General features: G+C 39.0%; 1 protein-coding gene across 1 annotated transcript in view; it reads left to right on the top strand.

Annotated features, from left to right (window-relative positions):
* The first annotated feature begins 2,151 nt into the window (after nucleotides 1-2,151).
* LOC127377543 (uncharacterized) overlaps nucleotides 2,152-21,671 on the top strand; it is a 30,231-nt gene continuing 10,711 nt past the window's right edge. The window contains exons 1-11 of the mRNA XM_051425518.1: nucleotides 2,152-2,409; nucleotides 3,682-3,807; nucleotides 4,599-4,673; nucleotides 5,181-5,354; nucleotides 5,586-5,743; nucleotides 7,196-7,384; nucleotides 7,651-8,305; nucleotides 8,622-8,784; nucleotides 13,104-13,215; nucleotides 16,186-16,276; nucleotides 18,435-18,521. Coding sequence (XP_051281478.1) covers nucleotides 2,338-2,409; nucleotides 3,682-3,807; nucleotides 4,599-4,673; nucleotides 5,181-5,354; nucleotides 5,586-5,743; nucleotides 7,196-7,384; nucleotides 7,651-8,305; nucleotides 8,622-8,784; nucleotides 13,104-13,215; nucleotides 16,186-16,276; nucleotides 18,435-18,521 — 1,902 coding nt within the window. The 5' untranslated portion in view covers nucleotides 2,152-2,337. The remainder of the gene's footprint in view (nucleotides 2,410-3,681; nucleotides 3,808-4,598; nucleotides 4,674-5,180; nucleotides 5,355-5,585; nucleotides 5,744-7,195; nucleotides 7,385-7,650; nucleotides 8,306-8,621; nucleotides 8,785-13,103; nucleotides 13,216-16,185; nucleotides 16,277-18,434; nucleotides 18,522-21,671) is intronic.

Genomic DNA, 21,671 nt, shown 5'->3' with positions numbered 1-21,671 from the left:
AAAGCTGAAGTAGGTAACTTTTATAAAAAAATAACTTTTTGTTATATTTGCTGAAACTTTCACTATATCCTGACAGTAGAACAGGATACAGACAATGTGAAAAAATGATGTTCCTCTGGCTCCTCCTAGAGCTCCTAATGGCCTTTGCAAGCGTCCACCGGAATGAAAACAACCAATCAGAGCCAAAAAATACAGTTGATTGTTTAGTCTCATTCCCAGGTCATTAAACACCAACACATGGAATGAGACTCAACAATCAAATATCTTCAAGTCACCAACTCAAAGTGTTTTTCTATCTTTCTTGGCTCTGATTGGTTGTTTTCATTCAGGCCCGTCGGATGCTTGCAAAGTCAGAAGAGCATGATTTTTTCACAAATTATTAGTCTCATGTACTTTTGTCAGAATATAGTGAACATTTCAGGATATATGACAAAAACTTATGTTTTAAAAAGTTACCTACTGCAGCTTTAACTTATGTCACTTTATTTGAGCATTTTGTTAGATATTAGGTTAAAAGGAGATATCAGTTAGTAGACTTCTGAACAGTTTATCTGAAAATAAGTTTGGATTACTCTTCATTAATAAAAGCATCAAACTATAATGTTGTTGGTGATAATCCACCTTTTATGGATAAAGTCCCTCAGTACAGCATGTCTAATTCACTTACCATTTAAATGATTTCATACTAAACCACAGCTGTAGTCCAGTTTGTAGTTGATGAGACTCATTGATCAACAGGAAGAAAAAAAAAACTAATGAACTAGAGTTACCATAAAAGGCTTATTTTCCCTAGCCAGATGCCCTAAAATATAGATATCTTAATACAAATGCACACAATAGTATGGCACTTATCCAGCAATAATTAATAAATCCATATTAAACATGCAAGGGCAAGACAGACAACAAGAAGACCGCAGAAAGAAGCCTAATATCCTAACGTTGACATAGTTCATTATTAATAAGCCACAACTTAAACTGGCCTGTGAGAGAATGGTATTGAATATTGAGTTCTCTGATATACCTTCCTCTTGCTTTATGTGAGTATTTCCTTTAGCTGGTTGGTAATTTTGGTTGTTAATTCACATAAATCTGAAAAAAGTATTCTGTACACACCAATTATTAAATCAAGAGCACAAATAACAGATTTCATTATAATTAGAATATTGAAAGTAGAGGACAGGCCCAGCAAAACAGACACATACGGAATGTAAATTATTAAAAATAAAGTTTAATTCCTTAAACAAACTACTTAAAATGGACAAGAAAGCTCAAAGAACTTGTTTTGTTTGTAGATACTGTATGTTATTACATACATTACATACATACATATATGTTGTAATGTTTTTCTTGCATTCTGAGAAGATTATCCAAACGCTGAAAAAGCATTTTTAAGTAGGTAATAGTTTTTGGAGGTAAAATACTCAGGCATTACAACCTTTGTATCTGTTAAACCACTGATTCTCAAACTGTGGCGTGTGTACCACTGGTGATGTGTGTATTCTACAGAAATGCAATAAATTAATTTCAAAACAAATAATACTACAAAAGAAATTGTAAATACTATGAGATTGAAATGTCATTTAAAATAAGTTTTGTATTTTTGTAATATTTTGTTTCAGTATCAGCCTGCTACATGTTGCCACATTCATGTATGTAGTGCACGCATACATCCATGATTAGTTAAAAGCTAAAATATGAGAAAATATATGATACAACATAGTAAGAGGAGGTAAGATGAATGGTTCAAAAGCACCACAAACATGGCTCCTAACAGGAACTATTGGAAAGAGAAGTGTGAACCACAAGTACCCCTTTTCATACAAATTAGCTATGATTCTTGGACCAGTTCCATTCAAACCTTTCAGTAAAATTATATCATATTTCATGTATAGACAATAAGATTTTGAGATATAGCTTGTATTAGTGTATTGTGTTGTATCATTAGGGGTATTGGGGAAGAGCTTCAGTTTCTTAGCGCTCGCTCCTGGACAAAGCAGCAGATGAGCAGATTGTCCTGCAAGTGCAGACATGTAAACAGAGAGGAAATGTTTGCTGTTCTGCAAAGACAACTTGTGTGTTTGCGGTGGGTGTGGCTGAACAACCACTGTCAGCCTTACCTTGAAGAAGTGTAACCTGAGCTGAAAGGGGGCGGTGGTAGAAACAAGACACAAATCACAGCAGCTTTCTCCAGTCAGCGAGGCAGATCTCTGTTTAGGTCTCGCGTGACAAAAACCACACCAACAACAAAACAGTTTTTACATTGCTCATAGAAAAAGAGGATCAATTTCATGGACTGAGCGGTTGCATGGGTTTTTTTATGAAATCAAAAACTTTGCGATGCCAAGTTTAGGACCAAAGAAGAAAGACAATCTATCCAGAATGGAAAAGCACACTGAGGACTTTCCACAGGTAAGATTTCAGTCTATATACTTAAACGAGAAAGCAAGCATCAAGCAGTAAATGCTTTAAACAGCAAGTGTCAAATTCCAATTTACCATGTCTGTCTATAAAAGTGTGAAATCAATGCAGGTGTCAGAGTTACTATACCAAAACAACAGCTTTCCTGTATTCCACTCCAGAGAAAACAGCCCCCTCACTTTCATTAACGTCAGGCCTGTGTGGTAAGAGGGGACACAGTTTTAGTTCAGTATGTGGGAAATCTCTCAAGCATACTTCCTCAATTCAAGCTGACTTCCCTGCTGTTAGTAGTTTCCCACAAAGGAACGCTAATTTACTCAGAAACTTGACAGACAATGACTGATTTAAGGAAGGCTGTATGTTCCTGTAATAGCATATGTTTGACAGATGCAGATGGTGATTGTACGTCGCAGCCCAGTGGTTCCTCTTTACAATTCCACTGAGTTGAGACTGACTAATCTTGTCTTGCTTATCAACCATCACACATATCTGAAAGAACATTTATTTTCTGTGAAGCATTGTTGAAGCTAAATGCTGCATGACGCCTAAATAGACCTGAGCATGAAAGAGCACAGATGCTTATAAGCATGCATATTGTCTTTTTATGGGTCATTATAAAGCATCTGGATGACCATATTCTACCACTACCAGGCCATTGAGTTTCCTTCTAATTACTGCTTATTTATAGTAAGTAAGGAGGTTGTTGTACATAGATTACGAACTTAATGTGCTTAGTGGTAGTACATGGTCTATTCTTATGTAACTAAACATAAATTAAAGGTGTTAATAGTGTCCAAATAACTGAACTCAATAGAACTCAATATGTTCGCCATTTTAAAATGAGGTCATTCATAGTTGTGGAATATGGTCATGCAAAACAAGACATGCTTTATAATGACTGAATAAAGAGTCAGTATGCTAATAATATGCATTGCTAATAGACCACTTGTTAACGGTGAATATGTGTATCTTCATATAAAGAGTTACCAAGGTTTTATAAAAGCATATAGCATTCATATTGCACGTATAGTTGCGATCTGTGAGTTATTTGTTAGTTTACCAAATGCAAAGACAATTTAACCTCTTTTTGTCACTTTAACATGCATATTTTGGGAAATATGAACCATAATTGTTCACCTGCAATATGTTTGGTTCACAATAGAAATTGCTGCTTAAATGTGGACGTAGAAAGATAATAAGAAATCCTAACATTTCCAGTTAATAATACGGTTACACTCCCCCCCCATGTTGTTGTGCCTGCAGTTGAGCAATGAGATGCAGCTGAACCTCATGACTCGGGTGAAGACGGGAGAGTTGACTATTGAAGATGCTCTTAAAGAGGCACGGAAAGACAGGAATCTGCCCAAACAGGAGAGCCTGGCTGAAGAGGTACGACCATTTTAAACCACGCTTTCTCAGTATTTTGCTGGCTGTGATCCCCAAATTCTCATGTTAACCTGAGTTTTAGTATCGCAGAGTTTCTATTCTTCTATTTTGAGGAAAATGGGAAACTAGTCAGAGCTGGGTGAAAAAAAAAAGCTGCAAAAGTGCACTCTTGGATGCCCCTACGATAGATGAAACATGATTAAGTGCCCTCTAGGGTGGCCCAATGTGCAAGAAAATGTGATATATTGCCCCCTAAGGTGACCTTCTAGTGGAGACAATGTGATGCAGTGCCATGTCGGCAGCACTACATGCTAGAAAAGTTGTTGTGCCCTTTTTATTTTCACCGTCCCTGCCCCCCCTCACAGTCCGCACTGCAACCTCACAGTGACAACAAGACTCCAGGAAGTTACTGCTTCCATTCTTAATGCTATCCTGACCCAAATCTCCACACAACACATAGACATGAGAGTGGTATTGGTCTTCTCATTTAACATGCAATCAGTTTAAAGACAGCATTTGCATCTTGTATTGCTTTGTGAATAGCCTACTTTAAAAAAAAAGGTTGGAGGAAATGACAGACTTCTGCTCATTGTTGTGCTAATAAGCTGTTCAGCCTGCTGGATCGGTTTTTAAATAGGCCAGTTTTTTTTTTCGAAGGAATTTTGTAGCTAATGTTCTAGGCCTTAGCAGGAAACAGTCAGGGAATAAAAGATGCTGACCTTAAAATGACGAAAAGGTGTTTTCCTATTAGGTAGTAATGTCTGACATGTGGGTTTTTTTGGCTGTTGTTGCAGGAAGAGCAGCCCTCACAGTACAACTTCAGTGTTCGCAAGCACAACCACTACAGATGGCAGAAGCGGGTTCTTCAGGTGAGTTTTGTTTTTTTTTTATGAAAAAAAGCGCCCACAGCCATGCTAGCAGCTCTGTTAAGCTGTTCTTAGACACAGCAATGCTGAACATGATGTTTAGCGAGTTCATCCGGGTGTTAGCAGGCTAACATTGCTCATTTGCCCATCTGAGGTGAACAGGAATGCCATTCTGCAAGTATTTGGTCAGAAACCAAAGTATCAGATGAATGAAGATAATTGATCACCAAAGTAATTACAATGCATCCTGAGGGGGACAGGAATGTCTGTCCCAAATTTCCACAGGAAAAGTGGTCAACAAAATCAGTGGGATTCTTGAAGTATGTAAAAAAAAAAAAAAATCATTGCAGATATTTCTATATGTGTTGTATATACAGTGTCTCTTCCAATGTCAGCTCCAGCTCCCCGCGACCCTGCGAAGGATAAGTGTTTATACTGTAGATAATGGATGTATGTACTGTAGATATGCGCTAATTCACTCATTTAAACCCTCTCATTGTGATGACCCAGATTGATTTAAAGACCAAAATGCTGTGCAGCATTGAAAAAGGTATCATCAAGCGACAACTTCCCTTCTCCATTGTCAAGAGTTGTGATGATGGAGTGGGTTCCAGGTTCTCCATTTCCTTTAAAGGACATCATGATTATGAATTGGAGGCCACTTCACTGGAGGACAAACACAAGGTGAATTTATACTTACTGTGGGTGCATTTAAACTCTAAAAATAAACCAGCACATTGAAAACCACCATACTTATTTACTCTCATTACAACTCTATTGGGTCTGTCATTACTGTTAAAACACTTTGTGTTAAGAGGAGGGAAGATGTTATTCTTGTCTTCCTTTGTGGCCAATTGTTATTGATGCTTTCACAGGGATTTTTTTTAATGCTGGTGATTCTCTCTGTTTGAACAGATGATTCAACTCCTGAATCAGATCATTTATGGGAACATATACAGTGATCCTGAAGAGAGTGATGCAGAAATGCATCAGCAGCCTCAAGCATCACAGACCCTTCAGCAAGGCGTCTTGTTACTGCACCGAGGCGGCCTGGCATCATTCAGATGGGTGAAGTACGGATGTGTCCTTATCTCTTATTGTAAAATAGCTACACAACAAATGTGCAGCATAGTTAGGGATGATAAATTATTTGTGGCTACGTGTTCAGACCCATGCTCCCAGTTACAAATACATATTTTTAATTCACTTTATAAATTGTTTTTTAAAACAGGACTGTGAATTCTAAGTAGGTTTTGCGTTTGTCTTCTGTGCACGCTGGAGAAGTGACACAATTAAAGATCCCCTCCAGACTAAGTCATAAAAAATACTCTGCTTTGAGTAATTATTTGTGTCTACGAAGGAGTATTAGGGCCAGGCATAAGTAAAAAAAAAAAATTATACAAGAAAGATTTTTTTTTTTTTAGAATAAAATCAAAATATTGAGAATAAAGTTGAAATAAAGGGAATAAATCAAAAGAAGCATTTGACCATATGGCTGTCTACACATATAAACACACATACCCTATGTGACCTCCGACAGAGGCAGGCTAGCTTTTTCCCTCTGTTTCCAGTCTTTATGCTAAGCTAACCATCTCCAGGCTTAGCTAAGATGAGAGTGGTATCTTCTCATACTGTACATATGCCTGGCATGACAGCGTTGAAGTGTATTTCCTAACTATTACATTATGCTTTCTCTTTGTCACATTGATGTTTGTTGCCGCCTTTGTTGCACCATAATCTGTTTGTACACAATAGAGCTAGACTGAAATAGTGTTTTATGTTGGCTGATGATTAACAACAATAGTGTAGTAGTGCCAGGAGTGGGGGTTGGGTACACTCTTCAATTTATAACCAATTTTTGTAGCAGTTATGGCTTTTTCTTTTACTTTAAACAGCCCTTTCATCAAATGATAAATGCCCTGAGTTATATTCAGTGACATGTAAGACTACTCTTGCATATTTAGTTCACCTAAAAAAAACAGTAGTAGTATTTGCATAGCTTTTGCTGCTTGCTGCTTAGAAAGAGTCATTATGAATTTAACAGAACACAGAAGAGGTGCAGATTTTTCAATAAATACTGGCTGACAGATGGGTGAGACAACTACGTTATTATTCCTTTTGAATGAAGTACTTATTTCTTACTTATATCATACCATCCTGGGTAAACAATTCTCTGAATGCTGCACATTAGAGGGGATTTAGAAGTGGGTATGCTAAGTGCTAAGTGAAAAATAATATACTCTGTATACCTGCGTATACCCTGTACTACACCACTGATCACAACACAAAGATGCCAAACTAGGTTTGAGGTAATTTAGAAACAGTTATTGGATTTTAAATCCCAAATATTGATCAGTATCAGCCTCAGAAATCCAGAATTGGGGGGTTAAAGTTTAGCCGAGTAAAACATGTAATATACTAAATCAATACACAATCAGTATGCTGAATACAGCTGGTGGAACTGGGACACAGCTCAGATTCTGTTACTGTGACTTATATTACACAGTACTCCATTTTGTTTCCAGATATGAGGTCCAACTCCACCCAGGCCAGCTAACACTGGTCCCATTCAGACGACGAGGCCCCACCGACGGTGAGGTGACATCGTCCGTGCCCGTGTCGGTCGTGATTCACCTGTCAGACGGAAACACCAGCGTACAGAAACCTCCCTGCTCAGACACTTTCACTCTGATCACCCACAAAAATGAGTACCAGTGAGTGAGGATTATTAAAATGTGGAAGTAATCACAACAACAAACTGTTAATGGATTCTGTCTATCACATCAGCTGTGTTTTTTTTTTCAAATGTATTTGCTGCCTTGTTATAGTGTGTAATTTCAGTCAGTCGCTTTTTTTGGTAGCAGTTATGATGCAGCCTCCATGGAGTCATAATGTCATAAATATAGGCCTAGAGTATTAATTACCGAACCTATCTCAGCCGATGAGGGAAGTTGAGTTAAGTTTTATTGATTTATTGCAGGTTCAAGGTCCCTTTACCAGATCAAACTACTCCTCCTGGGGCTGTCCAGGAGCAGCGGGATGCTTGGGTCCAGGCCATTGACAAACTGTGTAAAGACTGGAAGAGGAAGTCCAGGGCTGAACAAATGCCAGAGGAAATAAGGGGTCTACAAAATATCAGCATAAACGAAGACGCGGAGAACACCGACACAGATCTTGAATCAAATGGTGAAAATATGACATTCAATTATCCTCCAGCCGATTATGAAAATGAAGATCCCACTACTGCTGGTGGTGATCATCAATCAGCTGATGACATGGGTCAAAGTCTCTCAGCCGATCACACAACGCCTGTTCCTAAACCTCGCAGCACTGTGAAGACTGCTGTTCAGGTTTCCGGGCCTAAAGTTTTGCCTCCCCACCCATCACCGACCTCTCCCATTGGTGTTGTTGCCTTATCTTCACCCACCTCCCCTCAACCCTCGCCCCCCAACAATGCCCTCACATCCTCTCCCACAGTCCCAGAGAGTCTTACCCAGGAATCAGGCTCTTCAGTGGTGAAAGTGCTTGCACCCCCAAAAATCCCATTGCCCCCACCTTTACCCTTCAAACTGAGGACAAATTCAAGAAAACCATACACCAAGGCTTTCCACTGGGATGTAGTTGGCTCAGAGAAGGTAATACTGTCACTTGTCAGTTAAAACTTCATTCATCAAAAGACACTAAATTACCATATGTTTACAGTTAGGGATAAAGCCCAGAAAGGCTCTCATTAGAGTAAATTATTCATATTTAAATACAGTGTTATACACAGAAAGGTCACTTGCAACTTGGTTTTTACTTCATTATTCCTCATATTGCATCATTGTTGGAAATTATTCTCTGTTTTGTCTGTCAGTTGTTGCTTCCCCGGTGTTGCTTTTTGTAATGTTAACATTGATTTCCTCATAAAATGGAGTTGTCTCAGTACTGAATTAATTTGTTTCTTGGCAGATTGCAAAATCATTTTGGATACAAAAAAGCAGCAAGAGGATTGAAATCGACACATCGCGCTTATATGAGCAATTTGCTGTTAAAGATCTGGGGACGTTTGAAGCGGCTGAGCCGAGTAATACCCAGCATATTATGCTCAACCAGAAGATTGCACACAACTTCAGTGAGTAGCTCAACAATGAATATGTTTCTGAGTGCTGAGGTGATGTTGCTTATAAATATTGTCCACTGCAACAGATAATTTCCAGCATTTTGTGATGGAAATTGGATTTTGCCAGCAAGATAATAAATATAATTTCCATTTTGTAATGAAAAGGCATTCTTCTGGATTAAGTCAAATAAAGGAGCTTATTCCTTCAGTGAATTAGATGTTGTGGTGTAAAATAAGCTCTTTCCAAAACCACCAGAGGGAAGCACCACATAATAAGACTCTCTGTAGGAGCACTGTTAATGTCAGGCTTTTTAATTTTCATAAATTAGACTTTAATTGCCCAATTAAGAGGAAGATGACCTGACAACTCTTTTAGGGAGGGCCTATAAATGCTGCCATTTTGCTCTTTTAAAACGATGGTTGAGACTATAATGATGCCACGGTGGCTGTAAAGCAGATAGATGGATGTTCCTCCTACGTGTCTGCAGGGGGCAGTGTGTCACCAATCCTGCAGTGTCATAACTGCCTATGCAATCTGCAGAGCTATTGTGAGGTGGAACATATTCTATATCTCATCTAATGGCTTTTCACTTTTGATTAACTGAGTGTACATGGTTTGTATATTTCAAGACCCAAGCCAGGGGAGAACATGTTAGAAGCTTCCTCTCACAGCTCTTCCAAGAGGCACACACACGGTGAAGTGACACAGATGTGGTGGTGGTGGTGGGCTGCTAAATGGAATCAGTGTGTGTGAGAACCGGCAGCATAATTAGAGTTCACATATTCATAAAATATGGATAGGGGATCTGAGCGACAACGACAGCGATTTTCTGACTTGATACAGAATCCCCCTGCATTTGGAGTTTGTGCTCCTCTCTGACCTGGAAACTTTAGTTGTGTCAGGAGCAGGAGCTGAGTGATGACAGCCTGCAGGCAACCCGAGGCTATGCATCTTCCTGCTGCAAGCTTTAGAAAGATTTAGACATTGGAAGAACAAGGGAAACTCTGTCATACTGTCTCACCTACTTTGGTCCTATTAATTAAGATAGAAAGTGACATTTCACCAGTGGTGGAGGAAATATTCAGATCCTTTACTTAAAAGTAACAATACTGCACTATACAGTAGAAATACTCCACTACAAGTAAAAGCCCAATGAAAATGTCACTCCAGTAAAAGTAATTGTGATCAGCAAAGTGAGAGGGGGTGAAAACATTTTCCTCTGAACTGTAGTGGAGATGTATGGCTAAATGCTAATACTTAAGTAAAGTGTAGGGGTGGATCTAGAGAAATATTCATTGACGGGCATGGAGACTTTAGGGGTGGCAAAAAATACAAATCACAAACAATCACATATATCAGTATTTGCTTGGAAAACCCCCAAATGAAGATGTTTTAACTCAAAAACATTACATTATTGTGGCACACAGAAATATCTAAAGGTGGCATTAGAAATCAGTACAATCTTTTATTTGCAAATCTTCTTTTTTCACTGAACTTAAGCCTATTACTTCGCCTAAAACGTGTCCATAACAGATCATTAAATTATTTATCATTTTTTACAGCATTTACAGCATTTGACACCAAACTGGGGTGGCCAAGCATTTTTTAGAACCTCCCCTGGTGCAAGTATCTAAACATCACAGCACTGCATTTGTATTGGAGCTATTGACCTATATTATGACCAATACTCTGAACAACTGAAAAGACAATCGGTAAGCTTTTTATCAAATAAAAACAGAATCAGATCAAAGGTGATTTCTGCCTTTTTACACTTTAAAAACACAGGAACTGCTCCAGGATTCAGCTCTCACTGAAACCAACAGGACCTCTCTCCCTCTCTCTCTCTCTCTCTCTCTCTCTCTCTTGGCATCCCCCACACAGACACACTCACACATGCCTTCCCTGCCCTTGTTTGCATGTTTATCACTGCAAACCTGCTTAAATGTGTGCTGTTTATTCAGCTCATATCTCATTCTTTGCCACAATATTTATTCATCTGATCCAATTACACTGGGAGCAACAGTATGCATGCGAAATCTCACATTGTTTTTACAAACATAGTGCAAAACCTCAGCAGACTGTCGGGCTACACCTCGATCAGATAATATCACAAGTATGTGATCAATAATTAATGATTAAACTAAGAGCTGTTGATTAGGATCTGGCGTGAAGCTGGCACTCTTACTGTTTCCACTGTGACTTTAAAAACATTATGTTGTTTGCAGTTACATACTGAGGCAGATGGAGTTAGACAGCTTGAGCAGGTGGTTGTATTACTGTTGTACTGCGGTTTTGAGTGGTTTCCTCTGGTAATCAACATGATCCTTGTGGGCAAGCAAGAACATTAGTTGCATCAACGGACCATAGGACAATTCTGTAATGATCCATGTACTTATTTATAGTATTCCAAGTACAAATCCAAAAGACAACAAGATTGTAGCTCATATTGATTTTTCTGATTGCATTCTTTTGAAAAATACCCATGAGCAGATGAAAGACAGAGATTCTAAGTTTGTGTGTAAATGTGTGTGTGCTGCAATTCTATATTAGCTGTAACTGGCTCTTCTCTGCATGCCACCGCAACTTTTAAATCAGTTTAAGTTTTAATAAACTCTGATCAAATGAAATGTCTTCACACAGACCAGCTTCTGCAATTTGTCAGAGTTAGCTGTCACCTTTGATGAGATCAATGGTGGTAGAAGTATTCAGACCCATTCATTAAGTAAAAGTACCAAACACAAAACTTGTAGTGGAGTAAAAACACTCCAATACAAGTAGAAATCATGCATACAAAAGCCTTCTTAGGTAGAAGTGCAGAACTATTAGAAACAAAAGTTAAAGTACCTGAAAAATGACCCTGTGACTGATATAGTATTATATTTTACATTATTTGATTGTTTATACGGATTAATTAATGCATAAGCCGCAATTTCCTGTTGTAACTGGTCGAGGTGGGGTTTAATTAAAAAAAGTACTTGAAAAAGTACTTGAGTTAATCTTTCCACGAATGCGTGAGATCAACTGTGCGTTTGTATGATCATAGCGCATTTCTGTTTAGAATGTGTGTCCAACTAATATGGTTATTTACCTCGAGAGCCCCTGTGCATGCTGCCTATTTAATGACTGGAAATGTCGCACTCCTAATTAAAAGTACACCTGTGGCTTCCTGTACCCAGTGGGATACACTCTCCATCTCTATACTCTAATTTGCCAGGGCAATGCCCAGTTTGTCTGAGTGCCAGTCAACAAAGGGCTTGATTTGCACTTGTTTTTGTTTTTTTAGGCTAGGAGCCTAACCCTCACTCTTGAGGACTAGTAGAGCTCAACATTATTTGGATGTTTGATGTCGTGATTCCTCATTTGAAAATGTGACACGACAGCCTCTGTTGGTCCTGGTGAGGGATTTACTGTCTCAGGTCTTTAATGTCAAGGATTTAGAGACGTGATGATTACAGCTTTGTACTTCCAAAGTGCTTCTCATTTAATATGATTATTTTATTCATTTTGTCATGAGTAGATTTTCAATCAGTTGGATAATTTGGATTCAGCAATAGAACAATTTGACCCAAGTCAACCTCTATAGGCAACTAAAAAAATAGTTTGACAGCTTGGGAGATATACTGATCAGCTTTCTTGCTGAGAGTTAGATGAGAAGATCGATACCTCACTCATATTTGTCTGTTTGGTATGAAGCCGGAGACAGCATAAAGAGTGAAAAGAGGTAAACAACTAGCCTGCAAAATCTGAATAAAAGCACCTCCCTATTTAACGCATCTCATTTGTTTTAATCTGTTCACAAAAACAACAATTTGTGGTTTTCATGGGGAGTTACATGCTAGAACTATTTCTTGGCTGGGCCACTGACCGTCGTTTGCACATTTTGCTGTGCCATATTGCGGTGCAGAATACAAAGCTCCACTTGTTTTTCCACTCAAACGAAAGTTGGACTTGACACTTCCAAATCAACGCCAAAGCGCCTGACTGACTCGAACATCTCAAACGTATTTTGTGAAATTCACCATGTGTTTTACATACATGTCTAAAATTACTGACGCAGGCTCCTAATGAATGCTTCTCACAGCTCCTGAATTATGCAGAGGCATTTTCTGTAAAACAAAAAAAATCACATCAGCTTTGACTTGATAGAATGCAAATTTGTGCATTTCCCTTAGGCATTTGGGGGAAAGTAATTAAGCAAAGGACCCTTTGTCTTCAGAATACTTTTTGAGTCATTTCATCACAGGATAAGAAGACTATCTGTCAAGAGGAAAGCTTTCATGTACTATTGAGTGTGTTGACTTTTTTTTCCCTGATTCTATTGTTCTTCTAGACATTTTCCTCAAAAGTTTTCCAGTGCAACCGGGAGAGCTGAAGGACAAACTGTTCATCATTAATGAGGAAGATGGAGGCCTGTCTGATGAGCACATCACCTCTCTGAGGAGGTATGAATTTGTGCCAAAAAACACTAATTTGTATTCATTCCTCATTTCTTATAAGTGTCACAACTGAAGCTGAGAGGTGAATGACGTTTTGAGTCCATAGACGGTTGATGTGTGTTTTCATTGGCAGAGACAAAACCTTTGGACACTTGCAGCTTAGCACATCATCAACAAGAGATGTGAGTACACGGTACAGTTGAGACGTTGAGAAACAGGGGAACCCACAGCCAGTTCATGTGAGGGAGACACAGTTTGCATAGCAGTTCTTCACTGTGTTTTAATACTAAAGAGCAGATGCCAGAACCTTTTACCAGAGCAGCTTTACTAATAAAAGTTTTATCTCTGGTTATTTGCGGAGATGGAAACTATTGACATGCCCTCAGGAATATAAGACTGAAAGCGGGTAAAATGTTTCCTGATTCTTACCTGCAATTTACTCAGTGGCTTTGGATGCTGACCTCCTGGAAGGCGAGAGTGATCTAATGTACTGTGTGGAGGATTTTATTTATTCTATGAAAACATAATATATATTTTAATGCACTGTGGCGTAGGCCTGAGGAATACAATCTTGAAAGAACCACTCCCAACACGTGCTGCAATATTAATGACCGGTGCTCCTCCAGTGGCACATAGGCTGGCTCATGAAAAAGTGAATGCCTTTGGTTTACGGTCAGAACTCACGGAAATGACAGAAGGAGGAGGTCCACTTTAAGACGAGCGGGGTTCAAATTCAGTGCAAGCGAGTAAATGGCTGTTCCCATCAACATCTTGCTGCTTTAGACTTGGCTTTTAATCACTTGCCTTTCTTCAGGCCATGGGAAATCAATGTAATGGGACCGGCCGAGGGAGGGAATTACAGAACATGTGACGACATAAAGACGTAAAGGTCAAAATGGGAAAGTATTTGTGGCAGAGAAAGAAAAACATCACCAGCTGTGACGTTACCCGGTTCTATGGGTATATATGCTTTTTTCCCCTGTTGGATAAATAAGGACCAATATTTTGCATATGGACTATTGGATTTTAAATATGCAGACGAGGAACAAAACCGCATACATTAAATGTATTAATTCGCCTAGACTTTCTGTTTGCACAACTGTAACCAGCGATGCCATTATCCATGCCAGCAGCTGCAGCTGTTCACTGTCAGCGTCATTTTCTGTGATGGTCCTCACCCACCAACATAACATTACATGCAAATAAATAAATGTTACAATATAGATAAATTATTAATTAATTAATTATTATTACTATTCATTGATAGTGCTATTAATAAATCAAACAATCAATTCTGAATAAGTTAGTCAAATCAATACCCACTGAATGTGTTCAAACAGTTGAAACCCAATCCATATACAGCTGACTATACAGACACTATATATTTCCAGCATGCACTGTTTCCCCTTAACGATAAAATATTCACTATGCCACCTGCAGACATGAGCTCAGAAAGTTTCTACTTTTGTGATTGTTACCAAGCTTCTCTGCAATCCTTCTATTGACGTTTCTTTTTGCATGTGTGAATATTTTTGTGATAATTCCTAACCATGTGACTATGGTGCACTATTGTTTCCAATCTGAAGTGGATAAATATTTTTATAATGGCACTCGATCAAATGATTGTAAGGTGATATGTGTCACATATATTGTGGTGCACTCTGCAGTTCCCCTCCACCTTATTGCATTGGCTCACAGTCAGTGTCGGTTTTCGGTTGGAGCTGAGCAGGTAGTGTACGGTGAGTTTATCAAACAGCTGACAGACACAGCTAACAACTAGCTGGTGAACATAGTGGAGCATTTAGCAGCTCAAGAGCCACATATTTCCCTCAGGAGTTGGTGTAGACCAAGAACCGAGCTAGGAGAGTGAATATTGGACTTCCAGTTATCAGGGGGACACAAACACAACTTCAAATTGATGATAATGGTGCTCTGTAACTGCTGGATGTGTAAGCAACTATTTACTAACACCTAGCTGTATCAACTTTAGAGGTGTTAATATTTCAGTGCTGTTCACAGCCTGTCTTCGCTGCCTCCAAGTGGCTAAACATTCAGTTAATCCAGGCTTAAAGAGTACCTTAACACCATGGCTGCCCTCTCTGAGCTGAAGCAGACGACAGATATCTGCTCGGTTCAACCTGTAACCACACACACCAGTGATGTGACAGGGTCCTGGAGTACACCTTTACACCTCACAGCGAGGTGTAACACTGTTGTTGGTCCATCCTACACGCAGCTTCATGCCCCACCGGGAGTGTTTCAGATGTGGAGCCTTTTTCCTGCCATGTTTTGTTATTTACCCAGATTTCATTATTTACATTATTTCTTTCTTTAAGTACTTCTACGGTGGGCAAGCTATGTAGCTGTTTCGTTTTTTTGTCCGTTTTTACGACTCAGGGTTTTTTGTTGACAGGATTCTCTATGCTGTTTCTGCTGCTTCTGAAACATGCTGCGGTGTGTCTGGTGGAATCACAAGCATTGTCTTGAGTGGCTGCAATCAGCCAAGGCAGCTGCGTCGCAGCCTTGATGCGATCCCGGTGCAATCAAGCAGTTACTTGACTTAATCTTTACTGTATGTTACTTAATTAATTAATTTAATGTAATTTATTCTTATGATGTGCCAAATAGCTAATGTGTTCCAAAAGAAAAGGCTCATTGGTTAGATTTTCCTCTCACCTCTACTGACTGATCTACACCTGCTTGGAGTTTTATTCACAAATTCAGTCACAATGGAAGACTGTTAAAGTGCCTAAAAACGTGGCTCCTATCACATTAAATATTCATGGAGAAAAGAGCAACATCAGAGTTTTAAAAATGTAATAAAAATATAGGTAGTGTTATAACACTCAAAGTGTGAAGTTGGAAAAAAGAAATACAGGAACTTTTCATGTGAGATAACCAAAACTCATTGTCACCTTCAAGTATTTTAAAAACTAGTACGGCTACTGACATATTATGTTTGCTTTTATGTTTAAGGTACGTCCCCACCATGGATGATGTGGAAATGTACAAATCTCACAAGGGCCCTGTGACAGAACTGCATATTGTGGACCAGTACATGATGGAGGTACAGTTTGTATTGCCCCTTACAAGCCAGAATTATGACTACCAGAATTAAGATGGCAACTTCCTTTGCATTTGCCTTGTGACAGCGTGACCCGAGCAGAATCTAACGCAGCTCGCGCTGATGTAGCACTTTCTTTAAAAAGGGCTTGTAGAGTCTACATTCACCTGCCTCCTCATTCACACACTGTGGGTGTCATGACAAGCTCTTTGCATTCATCTGGTTATCACCTTCCAGCATGCTTGGCAGTCATCTGACCCGTGTGCGGTTGGCTAAAGGATGCAGGAGGGGTAACAGATGAACAGCAGGATCAGCCTACAGTGTTTTTCAGGAATATCTGACACCAGATATAGAGGGATATATAGGGATTTCATATGTAAGAAACAGTGTGGTATCGCCTTTGGAAACATACTTCTAGAGGCACATGCTTTCACAGCAGTCAGCCTGAATGCTACTAAATAGAAATCACTATCAGTCCTTTTTATTGCCGCCAACTAAGGTAGGTATTCAAATATTGCACTTAATAGAAACTGAAATTGCATCAGTTGAAGCTCCTAAGATGATTGCTCAGTCTTTGGAATAAAAAAATAATAATCTAATGTTCTGCAATTTTCAGCCATTCCACACATTTCCCCCCTAAAACCAATTAAATTATTAAAGAAAATGAAAGGGCTGACACATTTCTTATGAATCATCACAGTTGAACAACTTTTAGCATTGTTACCACTTGAACTGTCCTCCATGTGCCGCACAGGATAGTCGACCTCAGCTGCTGTCTGTACCGCACTGTATATACCCTTTTATTAACAATATGTGTGGTCTGCTAGTGCTTTGCATGTAGTGCTTTCTTAGTCCAGCCAGCAGTGTGGCTCTAGGGGTGGCAATGTCTGTCTGATGGTTCATCATCAGGTCAAAGTTTATACCTGCAAATCTCATTTACTTTCTCCTCAGCCTCAGCTGTAATTTGTGTTTATTGTTAATTAGCAAATGTTTGCATGCTAGCACACTATGGAAGATGGTTAACATTAGACCTTATGACATCAGTTTGTCATTGTGAGCAAGTTAGCATGCTGCTAATGTACAGCTCTGCCAATTATCAGCCTCACTGAGCTACTAGCATGGCTAAAGATACTTATGTCTTGTTTTCCTTTAGACAGGTGAAAATTGAGTTATCTGTCTAACAGTAATATCTTTCCTCTCAGTTTGTCTGCAGAGGACACAAGAGTGGCATCTGGAAACAAATTGTTTACCATTAAAGAGAAACTATCAATATTTTAGTGATGGAGCACTGACCTTTTCCTTAACATGAAATGAATCCAAATCTAGCGCTTTGCAGGCTATTATTTTTGGCACTACACTGCCTGTTATGCTTTCACTGGGAACTTAAATCCTGTGCTGTACCAAAGCAGAAATTCTACGAAAGTGTATTTTTATATCTCAAAAATATTATGGATCTGAGAAAAAAGTCTTAAAAAATGTCTGAGATTGTCATTACTTTAAACGCAGAGATTAATGTGCGAATACATTTTTAGCCAAGGAGGAATTAAATTATAACAGCGTTACCTTGGCATGGAATCAGTGTGATCTGTTAACCTCCCCATTAGAAATTTATAATGTGTCAGAAAATGTGACAAGATGAGGAGAACGATGCTTGAGAGTGTGGAGGATGACACATTCTGGGACAATTTATTTTTATAAATAGCCAAATGATTACATGGCCTTGATTTCTAACACTAATCCTAATATCTCTCCTTAACCATCCGTCAGACCAAGTGCCCTTTGCCTTTTGGGAGATAGTACCTGAGCATGAGCGAAACGGTCTGACAATGTGGAGTGATTTATTAGAGGTTAGCACTGACTCAAAGGTCGACTAGGCAGCTCAGCCAATCGTTTCAAGGTGTCAAGCCTTCAGTTTCTCTATTAAATCAGCCTGTCGACAGGCCCGCACCGCTCTACTTTTGCCTGAGGTAATCTCGCCAAAGAACTTGAGTCTGTGAAAGCAAGCTGCAGCCATCCAGCGACTGTATCTCAACTCCCTGCAGCACTGTTTTTTAAATAATTCTGAATAATCACATGGTAATAGATTGTGTGATGATGTGATAATTGCACTCAGTCCTGTATACACTCAGCCTATTACGCTCACACCTTTCCCCTTCTACAGATGTGCAACATCCCCTACCTGAGCACACAACTCGACCTGCTGCTGACTCTGAGAGAGCTCCCGATCAGCATGAACGACCTGCAGCCTGTGAGTTTACTCGATCACCTACGGAGTCAAATCAAAGGTCGAATCAGATGTTTCTAAAGTGTGTCCCATCCCAAGCTGAAAAAGGGTAAAACCACAGTCTGCACAGCACGTGGTGAAACACGAACATGCAAATGTATTCTGTAATGCAAATGCTAATGTTCAGACACATCATGGCTTTAGACATAAATGAAAAGACCATCTGGGGACAAACTGACATTAATACGCGAAAGCTTTTTTCCCCTCCAGTTTGAGCTTTATGTTTGAAGTGGTGGGTGAAGTAGTTTCTATTCTATTTGCTGGTTGGTTAAGAGACTTGAAAACAGAAAGGCATGAGAGGCACTTTAAGACACCTCTCTTCATTTGACGGAGTACAAAAGATGGATCTTAATCAAATCAAGTTCAATTTTTCTGTAGGTGGTGTAAAGCATATGAAATTTTTATCTTTATCAGTGAGAACCCACTTTGGGGTTTTCACTAGAGAGTACTGTGGAAGAATTCAGGAATATAATTTCATTCAACAAACTTCTGGACTCTCTTCAAAGAAAAGCACTTTTAAATAAAAAGGTAAAACTAAATAAATGCCACTAAGTTACAATTTAAATATACAGTATATTCTTTCTAAGCTTATTTTAGGACTTTCTTAAGCCTTACACACACAGCCAAATGTTTAAGGCTTGTGCAGTGCGAGTATGTAGACGTTTCAGGTTCATCATTAGTCAGACTAAACGTTAACACTCTTATAGAGGTTTGCTGTTTATTGGCATTGGGGACTGCAGGGTGTGAAGATATTGCAGTCAGACAAGAATACCTCCAAGCTTCTCTGTCGTTTTTTCTTTTTTTTTTTTTTTTTTTTATGTGATTCTCTCAAGCTTCTGTTCCTTTCAGCATCAGTGCTCCAGTCCTAATCTCTTGTCTGCTGACTGTCTGAGAATGAAGAGAAACAATGGATAAGAATGATGGCACTGTAATCCATTGACTGTGACAGCAATTTTTCTTTGTCTAAAACACAGAGACAAACATATCGTGTGCTGGCGAGATGACTCGACAAGAAAGATTAGCAATTTCATTAAGTTTCAATTTACTCTTGGCTTTTTCTTCCTTATATTGTTTCTCTTTCAACTGCATTCTAACTTAGATTTATTAAAAAAAAAAGGTCACTTTTCGATCAAACGTTGGTATTTACGTGCAGGTACTCTGTGACAAACTGCTTTCTAATCTACTGTCCACAGCATACCGTGTCACTGTCTCACAATACAATGTGTTCAAACATGAAGAGGTTAGGGTCCTCTCTGTTGCAGAATATTCTAAATCCTTTGATTCTCTGACACGACAGACTTCTCAAAGCCCAAACATTAAGAAGGATTTACCCATCACCTGACAGACAGGGCTTGAGGAGAGAAAATGGAGAAGTCACCACCTGAGGGATGTTTCTCACCTACAATGTGCTTGTTGGTGCTACGTTTCACTGCCGATGACAATGACAGGTTTTACTCTGCATTATCAGCCCGACTCCTTCTTTAAAATGTTTGCGGTGCTCTCTGTGAAACCGTTTTCCAAATATAAATAAAGAGAGGCAAGGACACAGAACCAAAGCCAGTGATGCAGTAGACAGGCAGAAGAGCTCTGGACAGGGAGGCATCCCCTGAAGCTCTGATGTACGGAATGATAAAACCAAATGTAGCTTTTTCAGCAGTTTTGTTATTCGTACCTCTGTTTTCAAATTAAAGTCACAGTGAAATGGAAGTCAGAGCATCTTTAGCTTTTTTAATGTGACATTTTTCGAATGAAGCAGAAAATGTAGTCGGGATGTAGTCACAACAGGGGTTTAAATCAAAACCTTCAGGTTTGATTGGAAAAGTGAGTGTGGATTGAGTGATACAAAGCTCTGGGGTACTGGGCTGTAGAACTATTGGACTCCATTTAGAAGCTCCCATAGGAAAGAGTAGGGTAGTGGCTGTGAACTGCTCTTTAACGAAAGATAACCAGACATGCATTTGCCTAACCAACTAGTTAGCTTTTTTTTTTTGTAAAACTAAAAAATATTGTTTGAAAACCCTTCTGACCAAGCATAAATCTGACCTTTGTGTTGTTTGCCGCACTGTGTGTTTGAGTGTAGAATTGGCTCACTGTTTCCCATGGTGGACAGTGGAAACCCCCCAAAAAATCATACCAAGTCAAGTACCAGTGGGTGTTTTCCACACTTTACCATCAGGGGTCAGAAATAAGTCCACAATAACACAAAGGTGAGATTTAGGTTTAATCATATGTGTTTTTCGAAATAGAATTTTTGGATTTTACAGGAGAACAGACATGATGGAGACTGTGTAGTTTGGCAAATGCTTTTAAATTCAAGATGAGTCATCCAAAATACTTTAACATTTTACAGGAAGGTGATGGGTTTTTATATAATTTTTTTTTAACATATATTTTGAAAATATATTTTTCATTACATTGTGACTTTAAAGATCCAGTGTGTAAGATTTAGTGGCATCTAGTGGTCTCGGTTCATCCTCCCCTTCCAAGCGCGAAGGAGAAACTCTCTCATTCTAAGGTAACAAAACCACAACAATTAATATATTCAGGTGATTATACTTGAATAAAAACATACCTTTGAATATTATATTACATTTTCACCAATAGATCCTAAATGTTAAACACTGGACCTTTAAAGGAACGAGCGGTATTGGACACAATGCTAACAATTTGTTTTAAAATAATTGCACTTTTCTTTTTGACAGTAAAATTGAACTTCGATACCTGAGATGGCGGTCTAAAAGCAAGTTACACGGCATGCTGAGCTGTTTTCATTATGTTTTATGAAAACTACAGTAGTTTTCCATGATAGTACAGATGGTCCTGCACAAAGCCAGTAGATTTGATGTAGCTGGATATCTGCATTCTCTTCTGTGTAATGAAGGCTTTCCCACTGGTAGGTTTTAGAGAAGTTATTCTTAAAACAGGAGCATATGGTGGGAGTGTTGTTGCTGGCTGGCATGGACCTTATTTGGAAAAGCTAACTCTTTGTCAAGGACTACGATTCCCATAGCATCAACTCCTTTTTCCTCCAACACACCATTGGCAAAACCTTAAATCCCACTTTCATTTCTTTTCAGTATGATTTCTATCCATATTCAACAGGGTCTGTTCAGA

The sequence above is a fragment of the Dicentrarchus labrax genome, unplaced genomic scaffold (assembly GCF_905237075.1).
Source record: "Dicentrarchus labrax unplaced genomic scaffold, dlabrax2021, whole genome shotgun sequence".
NCBI lineage: Eukaryota > Metazoa > Chordata > Actinopteri > Moronidae > Dicentrarchus > Dicentrarchus labrax.
This window is presented reverse-complemented; position numbering and strand designations above follow the sequence as displayed.